Source organism: Leopardus geoffroyi, chromosome B3 (genome assembly GCF_018350155.1).
Source record: "Leopardus geoffroyi isolate Oge1 chromosome B3, O.geoffroyi_Oge1_pat1.0, whole genome shotgun sequence".
NCBI classification, from domain to species: Eukaryota; Metazoa; Chordata; class Mammalia; order Carnivora; family Felidae; genus Leopardus; species Leopardus geoffroyi.
This window is the reverse complement of record NC_059337.1, coordinates 64505163-64519902: the sequence shown is the minus strand read 5'-3', so window position 1 is coordinate 64519902 and position 14740 is coordinate 64505163. Positions and strand designations below refer to the sequence as shown.

The 14740-nt window shown below is 44.7% G+C and overlaps 1 protein-coding gene across 1 annotated transcript in view; it reads right to left on the bottom strand.

Moving 5' to 3' along the window:
- The window catches only part of RASGRP1 (RAS guanyl releasing protein 1), a 79449-nt gene that overhangs the window by 18705 nt on the left and 46004 nt on the right, over positions 1-14740 (bottom strand). Inside the window, exons 4-9 of the mRNA XM_045450075.1 lie at positions 11456-11518; positions 10370-10501; positions 8107-8260; positions 4013-4186; positions 2925-3041; positions 470-745 (exon numbers count right to left, since the gene is read on the bottom strand). Of these exons, the coding sequence (XP_045306031.1) occupies positions 470-745; positions 2925-3041; positions 4013-4186; positions 8107-8260; positions 10370-10501; positions 11456-11518 (916 nt within the window). The remainder of the gene's footprint in view (positions 1-469; positions 746-2924; positions 3042-4012; positions 4187-8106; positions 8261-10369; positions 10502-11455; positions 11519-14740) is intronic.

Below are 14740 nucleotides of genomic sequence, written 5' to 3'. Positions count from 1 at the left end.
GCACCACCACATGTGTTCACCTATTCTTGACTCGAATGCCTCCATTTTGTTTGCTTTTTTTACTCACTGCCTTACCCTTTTGTAACTGAGAATACACTATCCCTAACTCTTACGAAGTTTTGTATCCTAATTTGTTATCAGCTTCCTTCCTCCCAGAAAGTTGAGGATTGCTTTTGTAGCTGGGGACAAGAAACAATTCTAGGATTCTGGAGGGCATACTGCTCAGGAGCATAACCTCTGGAGTCCTACCACCTGGGTGTGAACCCAGGTTCTGCTGCTTACTCACGTGTGGTCCTCTGACACGTCATATCCTTATGCCTCAGTATCCATGTCCAAACAATGGAGATGACAGTAGTACCTACTCCATTGTGTTTCATGAGAATGAACTGAGCTAATACTTGGTAAGGCGCAGAGAGTGGTGTGTGGCATACGGACAGCCCTCAGTAATTGCCTCCCGTGTGAGCCTCACCGTCAGCAGGTGCACCAAGTCCTTGTTGGCTTCCAGGGGTGGGGCCACCTCTTGCAGCTGGACCAGTTCGTTGATATGATTATAAAGAGCCAGCAGCTTGTGGACGTTCACCTTCCCATCCTCCAGGTAATCGGGCATGGCCTCGTACAGGGAGATGAGGTCCTTGAGGTGCACCCCCAGGATGGGAATCTTGAATTGGGTGCACTCCCCGTAGGCTCGCCGGTAGTTGTCATAGTTTCTACAGGAGGACAGGAGCTCGGTCATCTCCCCCAGAACCTACAAAACAGAAGAGACCCATTCACAGGTGCCCACCAGGCAGGGTGTACTGTCCGCAGAGGCCACCTTGTTTCCTCTCAGCCTCTCCCACTATTTCACCCCATCCCTAATTTGTCAGGCGGGAGGTGATGCGCTAAAAGCTACAGACTGTGACTCCCAGATTTAAAAAAGTCTAGCTGATTTCAAATGTCAGAGTGTATTTACACACACAAAGTATGCTTTACTTGATTGTACTATCTAACTGGGAAATTTTAAGTGAGGTCTTATTTTTATACTGAAATTTAAACATAAAGATAAAAACCTGAGATAAAAATGAAAACGGTCCAAGAATATACAGCAGAGAGTAAGTGTCCCCCTGACCTCTGTCCCCACGCCATGCAGTTCCCCTCCCTAGTATCCTCTGAATGCTTCCAGAGACGCGTGTGGAATGTGATGTTGGAAGTGCTGACCGTCGCAGGCATGGGGAACAGCTGGGAGCTTCAGTGGTCTATTGTGCGTTTGTCTGACTTACGCTGCCCTCTGTGGGCCTTCTCTCAGCGGTTCTCAGAACAGGCCTACGTCAAGGAAGCAGGTGACGTTCCACTCACAGACTGAAATCCTGAACCAGAGACTGAACCAATAGACCAATTTCCAGCAGAAGGCATGTGACAAGGTGAGGCCGAGGCCCCGGGGAGCTCTTCATTAGGGCTTCCGGCCCAGGAAAGGGCAGGTCTGTACAGCATAAAAAGGGAGCAGCCACCTCTGGTGTTCTTGTCAAATATGCCTGGTTCAAGGTGGCAGTCTGCAGAACCCCAATCCCCATGCATGATGGCCGGCTTCCTCACAGGCAAAGATGGAAAGTAAAGACCACTAATTATGTTACAGCACAAAATATTTTAAACACTGCTGGTAATTCCTTTAATAAAATTGTGGCCTAAGAAGTACCATTTCTCCTCAGTGAAGAATTTGAGGTTTGAAGTTAGCCTCCCCCATTCACAATGAGCTGGCAAGACAGCCTCCTCCTCACCTCTGACCCAACAGTGCTCACATGATGAGAGACTAGCAGCAAAAATGAGATAGTTTTGTTCTCCTTAGAAGGTGAAATAAACTACTAGGGGATGAGGGGATACTTGATTTAAGTCTGGCGGCAGACCACCCTGAGGGTCAAGCAGCTACAGACAAGAAAGCACTGCTGTGGAGGGACCCAAGGCTAAGAGGAGCAAGGTGTATCTTGTAAGTGAAACAGCACAAGAGCATATTAATCTCCATGACTGTCTCCCTCTGTGACTTCTGAGACATGAAGAACCTTTTCAGTGGTTCCACCGAGTTCTGGCAGAACTAGTAGGAAATTGCGAGGTGGGGGTGGGGTGAGAGCAGGGATGATGAATCTGAGACTCCCCAGAAGGAGGCTGAACACCTGGGAAAAAGGGGGCAATGAGACACAGGCATGTCTCCCTAAGAAGAGTCTCTGTCCATGCAGTTTGGGAGGCCTGGGGTTGAAGTTAGTAAGGGGGTCCTCTCCCACAAGATGGAAATGCTCAAAAGAGCAGTTAATCTGGTCCACACCAGAGCTTCATTCTTATCTCCAGTGTGTCTGAGTGGTTTGTATTCATCACAACAGCCCTATGCTATAAAGAGCTAAAGTCTGTTTTGTAACATCTAAAGAATGTAGAAAAGTGCATAGGACATTTAAGAAAAATACTCCTCAACAAAACACTATCTATTACAAAGTGGCACCTGAAAAGGTCATTTTCAACTATCCAGAATGTCATTCTCCATGGGATTTCAATAGGTAGGTTTCTAATGTGTTGCTCGCTGTACACGTCTCACATGCAAACTGAACTACAGTCAGCTGAAGCACTATTTAGGAAAACATTTTGGAACAAGTTGCTGGAGGAAGAGAGTATTAAAGACGGTGACTCCGAATATTCATAGGAGTGCAGGAGAGAGACACACATTCTTTCAACTGATCAGTTGGAATATGTGTAACGCTGAGCCCAGACTGAATCACAGTGACTCTCAGACCTGGGTCGTTCCCATCCTATGGGTTTTCTTGGGGTTTGCCTCCTTGGCAGTTTGCCTAATTGACAAAGGGTGATGTGCCCCGGAAAGGCTCTCTGGGTTGCCTCTTAAGGGGGAAATGTTGATGCTCGTCCTGGGAATGGTACTAAGGGGCCCCGGAGAAGCCAGTAGCACTGACCTTATTGATTTCATGTGGGACGTGCGAACTTGTCTCCTTCAGCCTGGAGATTGAGCTGTGACACAGCCCACCTATCACAGCCATCAATGTATTGAAGTTCTGTAGCTGGTGGAGCTTCTGTGACACAAAAGAGATGAGAGTAGTCAATATACATGTCAGTTACACGCCTCTCAATTCTACTGCGAGTCTTCCTAATACCAAAGCCTAGCAATGAGGTGTTGCAGTTGTCGGACCACTTTCCCCCTTAGGCTTAATTTCAGACCAAAGGTCCCAAATTTAGCACGGTGTCACATCTTCCTGTGTTGCACTGGATCTGCAGACCATCCTCTACATCAGTGGTTTCTAAGAACCGCCCAAAGTACTTGTTTAACCCAAAGATTTCTGGATCCAAGCACAGCTATTTGGATTCCTGGGATCTACGGCTGACCTTAGGGATAAACATTTAGTTAATATCAGAGTAGGTGGGCCATGTACTGACTTTGAGAAGCACTGGTCTTGACCACCTAGAGCTAATATTTTATATCCTTGATCCTAAATAACCAGACTTGTATTTTTAAGGACAAAGACTGTCTTTTCTGTGCAATGTCAGTGTCTATTCAAGACAGTAACTGGGAAAGGAGGTAGAATCTTGGGAATTTCACTTATGTGTTCCTACTACCTTGTTTTCCTCTTATCAAATGCTTAAACTCTGCCCTCAGACATTAAACGCAGCCATTCGACACGATATGGGCTCAAAGACCTAAGAACTGAGGTGGTCCAGCTCCAGGAAATCCTGGAAAATTTCCCTTTGCTGTGTGGGCCAGACTGGGGGCAACGATGTAGGCTCGTAAGCATCTTCTGAAAATGTTAAAAGATCTAAACATCTAAAACTGTATCCTGACCCCTGAGATAGTATGTATGGTCCTCACCATACTGCCCTTATGTGGGAAAGAGACAAATCATATCTAAATCTGGGAACAGTTCAAGGCACATAAACTCCACCATGCTTTAGGAGAGGAAAGCAGCCCTAATTGATAGACTAGGTTGGAGGAAAGAGGGGATTCTTTAGCTCATTGCCCAGACCAAAATTCTTAACTATAGTCACTCACCTGAGCCACCTGGATGAACTTGATGAAGACTTCTGCCCTGAGCTGCGGGGTGGGGCGGCTGAGAACCATCAGCTGTACCCACTGGGAGATGCCGTTACACAGGGCAATGGACCGCTCCATGGTGGGGTTCTCCTTCACGCAGCTGTTCACAAGGTAATTCTGATAATCGGAGAACTGGAGAAAAAGAAATCCATCAGGACTGCCTCTGGTATTCTGGGAGATCCGAGGGGCACATCACCTCTGCTCAGTTGATTCTACAGGACAGGGGAACTCTCGTCTTCTTGCATGTCTTCCACTTGGCTGATGAGAATGGTGGGAAGGAAATCTTTCTTACTCTACCCACAGCATGGCCTCTCTCCATCAAAAGTGATCAGGCATAAGTGGATGTGTACACACACTAGTTAACCCAAATACTGTATTTGAGTAGCTACTGATTGTGTCCCTTCTAAATTCTAAAGAATATAGAACAGAAATCTCAGTATAGACAGTCCCTGCCTAGAATGGTTTGATTTCGGATTTTTTTTTTTTTTATTGTACAATGTTGCAAAAGCCATATGCATTCGCAAGAAACCATACTTTGAATTTTGAATCTGGACCTTTTCCCAGACTAGCCATATGCAGTACAAAACTTGTGATGCTGGGCAGCGAGCTGCAGCTCCCAGGCAGCCGTGTGATCAGGAGGGTAAACAACTGATCTGCTTACAACCATCTGTACTCATAACCAGTGTTTTCTACTTTCAGTATTCAATAAACTATAGCAGATATTCAACATTTTATTACAAATAGGCTTTGCATCAGATTTTGCCCAAGTGTAGGCTAATGTAAGTGCTCCAAGTACATTTAAGGTAGGCTAGGCCGAGCTATGATGCTGACAGCTTAGATGTATTACGTGCATTTCGAGGTAACGATATTTTCAACTTGAGTAAGATCTGTACTAGTTCCAGCTCTGTTGCTGAAATTAAGGGGACGAGCAGATAATCCTCTCACAAAAATCTTTTTCTCCTCCCCTGCACCCCCAACTGTTTCTTAACTTAAAAATGGGATAATAGGGGTGCCTGGTGGCTCAGTTGGTTGAGCGTCTGACTTCGGCTCAGGTCATGATCTCACAGTTTGTGAGTTTGAGCCCTGCATTACGCTCTCTGCTGTCAGCACAGAGCCTGCTTCGGATCCTCTCTCTCTGCCCCTCCCCTGCTCACGCTCTCATTCCCTCTCAAAAATAAACAACCGTCTTAAAAAGATGGGAGAATAAAATCTGGCCTATCCATGTCACGGAATTGTTATGAACACAACAATGTGTGAAAGCACTTTACCTTTTCAGAGCGCTGCACACGTGAGGTGCTACTGACAGGGTAATTATTAACCTCATGCTGAAACAAACCTGTTTGGATTTCCTTCAACTCATCAGCTCGGGCAGAGGCCACGTGAGTGGGGTACATGAAACCTGCTTAGCTATTACAACATAGTGACCACAGTTTTCCAAGTGGACAAAGGTACTGACTATGGCTGACGGTGAACAGCTTATGTGAAACTGGAAATGTGTCAGGAGATCGCTGTCTAACCAATGATTGCAGCTATCTTGTCCCTATCACAAACCATCCTCTGTTCAGATAGTATGACCACGAGGGACGAGTTGTCTACTCTGCTCTAGCAGGCCTGTGGAAGCTTTTGGTGCGGTTTCCCAGGGATGTTGAGCTCTCTGCTTCTGAACTCCCCTTTGAAATCAGATGTGACACGGTTTAGCCAGGAGAACATTGGGTGCAAGTGATGGGGCTTTTGAGGGAAAGATATAAGAGCCAGTGAATGATGTGCCACGTTGCCTTTCCAATGGCGCAGAGATGGCAGAAGTTCGTGTCAAGATGAAGCCTCCTACTTCTGGGTCCCTGAGTGACTGGGATCCGCAGAGGCCCTGCTGACCCACGTTAGCCTTCTACTGTCAGTAAAAAATAAACTTGCCTTGTTAAACCACTGAGATTGGGCGGGGTGGGGGTGGGGGGGGGGTTGTTACTTCAGTAGACGAACCGTAGTCCTGCCTGACTTGTAAGCAATACACTGATGAGAAAAACTCATAACCTAAACCAAATACATGCAAATTAGCTGAGCCCCATTTTGCTGTGCTGTGATTGCTGATGGGTGGAAAAATAAGAGCAGACCAAAAGTATTCAAGATGGACACATAAGTTGGGGCACCCAGGTGGCTCAGTCAGTTAAGCGTCTGACTCTCGGTTTTGGCTCAGGTCATGATATCAGGGTTTGTGAGTTTGAGTCCCACGCAGTGTTCTGCGCTGAGAGCTGTGGGGCCTGCGTAGGATTCATTCTCTCTCTCTCTCTCTCTCTCTCTCTCTCTCTCTGCCCTTCCCCCTATGGGCTCCCCCTCCCCCTTTCTAAATCAATCAATCAATCATGAAAAAAAAAAAAAGAGGGACACATAAGCAATCTTACTGGTTCTGAGAGAAAGTTCCCATGACTCATTCCAGTGAATACATTCATATACCCTTCTCTCTATAACACTGAATCCACTTGTTTTTTTAACATAATTAGTACTGTCATAAGTACTATAATAAGCAGGAAATAGCAAATGACACTCAGTTCATAGCAGAGAGAAATTTCCCTCCCTCTATGTTGGAGGGACACTACTGTTTGGGAAAACTGCTTAGAACTGTGTAGGTAAAACAAAATCCCCCAAGTCCTCTTCTGTGAAGGCATCATGCCACCCGAAGAAATAAAAATTTAAACTGATGTTTTCATTTGCAAATAGAACGTGGTCTCAACTCCGGCAGAGCACTAGCTCAGAGTCCTAGTTCAACAGCAGTTTCTTCTGCCTCTGCCGGTCTGAGCACTGGCATCGTGCAGACATCCCGGAGGCCTGCTGGAGCCACGGCGCCAGCTGGGGCCTGGCACAGCTCAGATTCCCCATGTGATAAATGGCTCTTTTCAGTGTCCCTCCCTGTGACACGGGAGGCACTGCCAAATGGAAACTCCCCGGGAGGAGCTTCCCAGTCAGGGCCTGTGGTTCTCTCAGGGTGGGGGGTGGGGGTTGGTTTGCCAGTGAATCAGTGCTTGGAGGCTTGTCTCCACATGGGAGTTGGGGGGCTGGCTGAATGGCCGCTCGGCTGTGTGTAAACGGGACGATGTCAGCAGCATGGGAGAAAAGATGAAGTAACTGTAACCTGGTTTGTAGTTCTCCTTCCAGACACAAGCAGGCTCAATAAGTTGGCACTGAGTGACAAAGAGTCATGTGGCCCCAGCCCTGGTCTAACAGGCCGAGTGACCTTGTTTAGGCCACTTTCTGAGCAGCCTGTCCCCTCATCTGGGGAACACAGGTCATTCTAAGAAACGCATCCGGCAACTAAGTAGTCTGTATTTTTAGAGCAAAGTTGAAGACTGTCTTTTGGCAGGGGTGGACACAAAGTGGACGACAGGTGTCATTTCTCAGGAAAGCATATTGGCCAGCGAGGGTCTGTTGGCATCTGACATGCCAACAAGTTCTCTTGTACAGAACCAGCGTTCTTTGGTATCACATAGGGAGTTTTAAGGAGCAAGGTTTGGGTCAGCATGGTTTATCTCTAGAATCATGGGTGACTGCTGGGCCCTGTCAGCACTCTGTCAAGAACTCGGCTATATCCTGGGCTAGAAAATTAGTATATACTTTATTTCAGGATTTCCCAGAGCTATTCAAAGCCTATCCTAGAATCAAACTCTGTAAGTACATATCCTCATTTTTTTTTTTTTGAAGGAAAATTTAAAAATAAAAATCTGGAAGCCTAATGGTTATCAAGGGTAAGGTGTGTGTGTGTGCGCGCACGTGCGTGTGTATACTTGTCTATGTATGCGTGCAGGGTGTCACCTGTGCCCACAGAAGTGTCACCTGAGTGAGTGGTGGGATGGCATGGAGGACAGGAGGTGAGGAACACAGCGGAGAAACAAAGAAATTTCTAGTGTACTCGTTTTCCAGACTCTACAAAGTCTGATGGGAAAGCCTGAGCTTTGGAGGGGTGGAGGGACTCCAGGGTTAGATGGCAGATGAGCTGTTGAATTGCTCTGCTTATTTTCTGAAATAGCACAGGGAAGTTTTCCTCCCGCCCCTTGGGTACATACGGATATCCTCCGGAAGGACTTGAACTCAAGGTACGTGAGGTGCTCAGATAACTCTTCTGGTTCCAGGTGGTCAAAGAGCAGGGAGACTTTACGCTTCTTGCTGGTGTTTGATTTTATCCTTTGAGTCAGTTTCCTGGACCAGTCACGGGCATTGCTTTTGTGGGCAAACATGAAAGGGAGAAGATGGGGAAAAAGAATAGATCAGAATTATTTTTTAATTCGAGTAAATCTACAAGAATATACAAAGCACCATTAGCTAACTGTCTTCGACCAAAACAAAGCATTAACACTTTCCTCAAATCAACTTTTTTTTTCTAGGGCACCAACAAGGAAGGCCTTGCTTGTTTTCAACAAACCTTCTGAGCATGTCAAGGGGAACTGGGTAGAATGTGTCTACTTTAAGGCCGTGGGAAAGACAGTCTCGGGCATTGGTCACAGTTTCCTGGCCTTTCATCCTTGCTTTCCTTTGTCCCCTGGCATGTCTGCTGTCTCCATGCCCTCCATGTGTCCCTTCGTTCTCCTTAGGGTGATGGGGACTCTCTCTTTGGGTTGGAGATCTCAGCCTTGGTGCCAGGAGAGCGCAGAGAACCACAGAGATGAGAAGCTGTGCTTCAGGGAATCGTGCACGAATGTGTGGTCACTCTGAGAAGACTTGTGGCATTTCCCTCAGATATTCCCAGCCACTGAAATGACCAAGGAAGCCTAGCTAACCCTAGATTGCCCCCCCAATCCCCACATTTTCTTATAACTCTTATAATTTCTTATAATCGATCGGTGTGTTTCAATTTCCCTCACTAAGTTAGCAGAAGGAAGCAGCCATATTTTGAGAGGCAGCAGGGTGAAGATCTGTGTTTCCCAAACTGGTATTTAGGAGCACCTTGTCTCTTGACAAAGGGTTCTGTGCTTAAATGAGTCTGGGAAATGCTACAGATTCTGTAGCCCCGTTGGCTAATGAACACATTACAGGGTGAGATGTGCTGCAAAAGGGAAGCTTCACTCACTATCTCTCAAGCAGATCTGGTCAGGCACTATCCTACTGACTACTTCCCAAAGAACTTACTGTGGGAAATCCTGGTAGAAAAAAGCCAGCTAGGTACATACTGGGACGAAGACACTGGGGTGTGAGAACTGCCCTATGCCCCAGGTTCTATAACTTTAAAAAGAGAGCACTGTTACTTTGAAATTTTATTTTATATTAAAAAAATTTGTTTTTAAGTTTTTTAAAAATTTATTTATTTTTGAGAGAGAGAGTGTGTGAGTGGGGCAGGGGCAGAGAGGGAGACAGAGGGTCTGAAGCAGTCTCTGCACTGACAGCACAGAGCCCGACATGGGGCTCGAACCCAGCAACTGTGAGATCATGACCTGAGCCGAAGTCTGACACTTAACCGACTGAGCCACCAAGGCACCACTCTTTGAAATTTTATCTCTCAAGTTGTAAATTCTAAGCAGAGAAGTACAGTGAATCCAAACTGTCATACAGAAAAATATTTGGGGCCGTGAAATGTGATTATGAAGTCATTTCTGTGTGGCTATGGGACAGCACATTGCCAGGGCTGTCACAGTCCTGCTTCGGCTCTGCCACTAACTGTGTGACCCCAAATGACCTTGCCAAGCCTCCATTTCCTGGGGTGTTGGATGAAATGATCTCCAGAATATGCTTCAATCCTAGAAGTCTATATTCCAGGGATGTGTATTATTCCAAAACAAAGTGGCCACACTGAGAAAACCTTAGCATGCAGTGTGTGTGTGCATGGTCCTCTCCCTGACTTAGGAAAGGCTCTCCTGCTTCCAGAGTGGGCCAATCTCATAGATAGGAAATCCAAGGTATGATCTGAAATATTCCTGTGAGCCTTCCCATCTCTGCAAGTCTAAGCGTCTGTCGTGGACACCCATACAGGTTAGAAACCCTCAATGCATTTTTGCACCGCCCCTTCCTCACTGACAAGGGCCCACACCTGAGGCATGTGCTGCTGCGGAAGCTTAGGCAGGTGCTTTCAGTTTCTCAGGACCTGGGTGCATTTTAGTCAGTACCTTGCTACCTGATTTCTTTTCCACTGGGACTTTTTTTTCTTCTGCTCTTGGATATTAGTCACTTACAGCTTTATCTGCTTTCCTATTAAATGTCAGTCTTTTCACTTTTCAGCTGATCAGATGCAGTCTGAGCCTGTGTGAGGGGCTTCTGCGAGTGGGCCAAGAGCAGCTGTCAGAGGCGGCCCAAAAGGGGGGGTGGTTTGGAAAGGCGAGCCCGAACCCAGACACTCACATCTGGGTCGTGTCAATCAGACGGCGGTGTAGCTCCTCCCCGTTGGCCTTCACCAGTTCCTGGAACTCCTCCATCGTGTGTGTTAAGCTGGCATCCATTTTAAACATGATCCAGAATTCTGTTATCCAGTACCTAAAAGGTGGGAGTTAAAAAAAAAAAAAACAATCCAAAACTGCAGCCGAGGACTCGTGCTTTGGTGGGTTCTTCCCCATGAAGAGGAATGAGGAAGACACAGAGGCTGGCCTGTCCTTCTACATGCCTGGGAACACAGAATATATATTCTATATACAGAATATGAGGGGGTGGGGGATGGGAAGAAAACCACCTGCTGGCAGTCCTCTGCCCCTGCACACCAGCATGCTGTGATAGCAGGGGCGAATCATAACAGAAAAAGCCATGACAAAGATTTAGGCACCAGCATGTGTGTCACAGATAATTAGAAGGAGCACAGCTACAGACAGACCAAATGTCCAAAGACAGGGTAGTGCACATGTAAGTTACACTCTATCAGATCTCAGAATATTATATGGCCATTAAAAATACTGTCTACAAAAAGTTTTTAATGACGGAAGAAGATTCCTATGATATGAAGTGAAAAATATAGGACACAAAATTCTATATGTATTTTGATCTCAGCTATGTTAAAAAAAATCTGCTTAGAAAAAGGACAGAGGAAATATCCCAAAATGTGGGGTGGGATATGAATAACTATTACTAAAGTTACCCTCTCTTCTGTATTTTCAAAATGCTCTAATATGACCTGTGTTCCTTTTATAATTAGGAATAAAAATGAAAAAGAGAAGAGATCCTTCCTTATCTCTGTATCTCTCCCTACTGCCATTTGATATCAAAATGCTATCAGACTGAAGAAAAGGCTGGTATGAAATAGTAAAGCTCAGCCATGCTAGAAAAACACTGCTCCAATAAGGGATCTCCAGCACACAGCACTGCCCTTTCCAGTCTCCCAGAGGTGATGTACGGACAGGACAGGATAGGTGGGGAGCACGAGGAAAAAACTAACACCCCTTGCTTCAGTCTTTCATTGCCGCCCGCTCCACAAGTCCCAACTGCACCCACAAACATTACCTTACAAAATAGCAGATCTTCAGGCAAAGCCCTGGCGAATTCTTTGCCAAGGCATCCTTATAGGTAGGGCTGTGGTTAAGGGAAATAAAAGCCTCTGTTACAGAAACCAAACAACTTCTTATCTGTGGAAGTATTTGCTAAATCTACCCCCCTCCCAGATGTTTTCTTCTCTTTCTGGCCATAGGATAAAAACCAACTTGATGTGTGCAGCTGTATGCATATTATCACCTTGGAAGGGTGACAGTGGTGACCTTCCATGTAGCCCACACTGAAATGGCTTGTGGAAAGAAGGAGAAGTCCTTTGCAGAAGGAGAAGTGGGAAGCCAACAGCGTGGAAAGGTCCCAGCACAGGTGGCCTCTATGAAGTGAAGGGGTAAAAGGCTTCCTGCCCATGCCCAAGAGATGAGGACTCCCACTGAAACAACTTAAAAAGAGGAGCCCCTCTCTTTTAAAGTGATTCCAGTAATGGATAAACAATTTGTGCTGTAAGTTAGAAGGGGAATGAATATTCAGATATATTGTCATGATAATTAAAAGCAGTAATGTGAAAAATGGTAACATATGTGCCTAAGGGGCTCAGTAGATGGACCTTGTAAGTTGTGATGGCAAGTCAGACAAAGCCATGTGAACAATCCAAAATACAATCATTGATCATGTTTAAGGATCTATGGCATTCGGGATATTCCATGAGAAGGGTGCCATCCTAAGAATATCAAACAATAGTAAGATCCCATTAAGTTTGCATATCTTTAGAAATACGTGGAAAGAATATTTCTTTTATGAGCCAAAGAAATGCAGAATCCAATCCAATGGTGAAGCTAGGTGGATCTACCACGTTTGATCGACACACTGAGGAATCAGGCTGGTATGTGCACTGTGCGCGCCCGCAAGGCAATGCCTTCTTTCCCTTTTAAAAACTGTGCCATCATAACTGCAATACAGGGTTCAGTGATTCCCAGGCCCTACTGGGAATTCAGTAGGAGTAGTCCAGTGAGGAGGCCAGTGAGTAAGATGGCAGAGATCTCACCGGGACGGAGTGGTCTTCCTTCAGTGGGAATGTGTATCCTAAACCTTTGAAAAATTTACAGGTAAATACAGAAAAGGAGAAGTCCACATTTTAGGATTAGTGTTTTTTTATTAGGAAGGAATCTGAGCATTTGGGGATTTTGTCTCCCTATAATATTTTAGAGCATATTAGAACGATAGTCTTGAAACTTTGATTTGGAATATATAATTAAGTGCTTTAGACTTGTGCTTTTAAACTGAAATCTTACTAAGTTTAATCATAGTTTTGGAACTTCTAAAATAATGGTAACTGTTTATAACTTCAATGTACTATTATAAAAACCATTTAGAATTCAGGAAGGCATCTTAAGTATTTAAAAATAATCCAAAATTTAAAATTCATAATTGTAGTTTAAAACCATTGGAAGTACTTAATTACCATTATTCAAATTAACCAAACATTTTTCAAGGTCCCTTAAAAATGCTTGGTGAAACATGTTAGGCTTATAAAAAGAATAATATTTGCAAGCTAAACCTGAATCCCTAAAGAAGAGCTATGGTTGTATAATTTGTACTTTTAATAAAATGACTTGAATTTAAAAACTAAATTTTAATAGATTCACTGCCTATAAAATCTGTCTTCAGAAGCACCAAAACAAAAACAAAACACAAAAACCCACATGCATAACAACATGGACAATAAAAATAAAAACCCCAGGAAACCAGCAAACTGCATGCAATAAAAGGCTTTGATGACTGCCTTTCTTTGGGCATAGAAGTTAAGAGTGAACCAGAATGACTTTACATTTCTTATGCTGCACTGCTGAGGAAATGTCTGCCTTCAGTGCCAAGAGATTCAAGCACAAGGCACATTCCAGATCAATAGGTCTCAGGTTCTATACTTCTATTACTTGATGTACTTCTCGAAATTTTTTTCTTCCTTTCTAATGGGGAAGGCAGAGAAAACATACTTCTCCTTTAAAACAACCAAGTAGATCTATAAATCAACATGGTGCCCTTTACTATGGACTTTTCTTCTTCCCAGTCACTCCCTGTCCTTCCCTCCCTTTGACCATCCATCCCTGTGGGACGAGGGCCGAGGGCGGGGCAGAACCTGTGTGAACTAGTCAGTGTGCATGTGGGTGCTCCGCATGCAGGGGGCAGGCAGGCAGGGCGCCCATCCTAAGGGCAGAACCTCCCCGCTCATCAGAGCCCCTAAACCATAGTGAAGGCAGCCCTGAAATGAGGCAGAGCACCCGCTTTCTCCCTTTGGGAGAGAAGGGGAACACCCAGTATATGCAGGCCAGTAAAAGAGGCTCAGGGGTCTGTCTGCCTTGCAAGGCTTAAGGTCATTGTTTGCTGGAAGCTTCAGGCTCCACGCATTTTCCTTCTCTTCACAGCTGGTACCAGGACTATGAAGTACAGTACAGTTCTGACTGTACTTTTCAGGCATTTGAGCCATTCAAAGCATGTTTCAAAATCCCAATCTTTTTTTTTTTTTTTTTAACAGTGAAAAATCAGGAAACAACAGGAAACCCTTAGCTTATTTAACTAATAATTCTATTACTCCCAGGTCAGAAAACAGAGACAGACACATGAAGAGAAAATCATTCTGCCTCCAGTGTTTAACCTGGGTTTCAATGGTAGGCAGTCTTATTTCATATTCCCTTCTTAGAATCTCTTCTACCACCCCAGACCTGAGCAAAGCTTGAGTTTTTCACCTAAAATTCCCAATATAGAAAGAGTATCCAATGTTTTTCATGAATGGTAAGGCAACATTTGTTGTGTCCAATCATGAGATGGTCCCTGAGCTAAGTTCTAGAGAAACAAAGATAAATACGCTTTGGTTCCTGATGTCGATGGACACACGGATTAGTAGAGGAGACATGTAAGTGGATAAGTTACAGCGTATATATTTTTAATATATGTTAAAAATTTATATATTTTTCTTAAGTTGACTTGTAATCAAATTAATTTTTAGTACATTTGCAACTTCCTATATTACTAACACAAATCAAACAGCAGCTAGACGCAAAGTTTCGGCAATCGACTTGAAATAGTCATCTATAAAGATCAGAGCACATATGTATCACACTGGCAAAACTCAGACAGAAGTCTTGGTAGGTCAATTTATTTAGCTAACAGAATAGAAATACCTCACACTTTCTGCAGTCACGGATGGAAAGCTTTTCAAGGCAGGTTACATCCGGACCAGAGAGGTGAGACACACTGACTTTAGCAATACAAAACTAAAGTCACAGGAATTAGATTTTCAAAGCA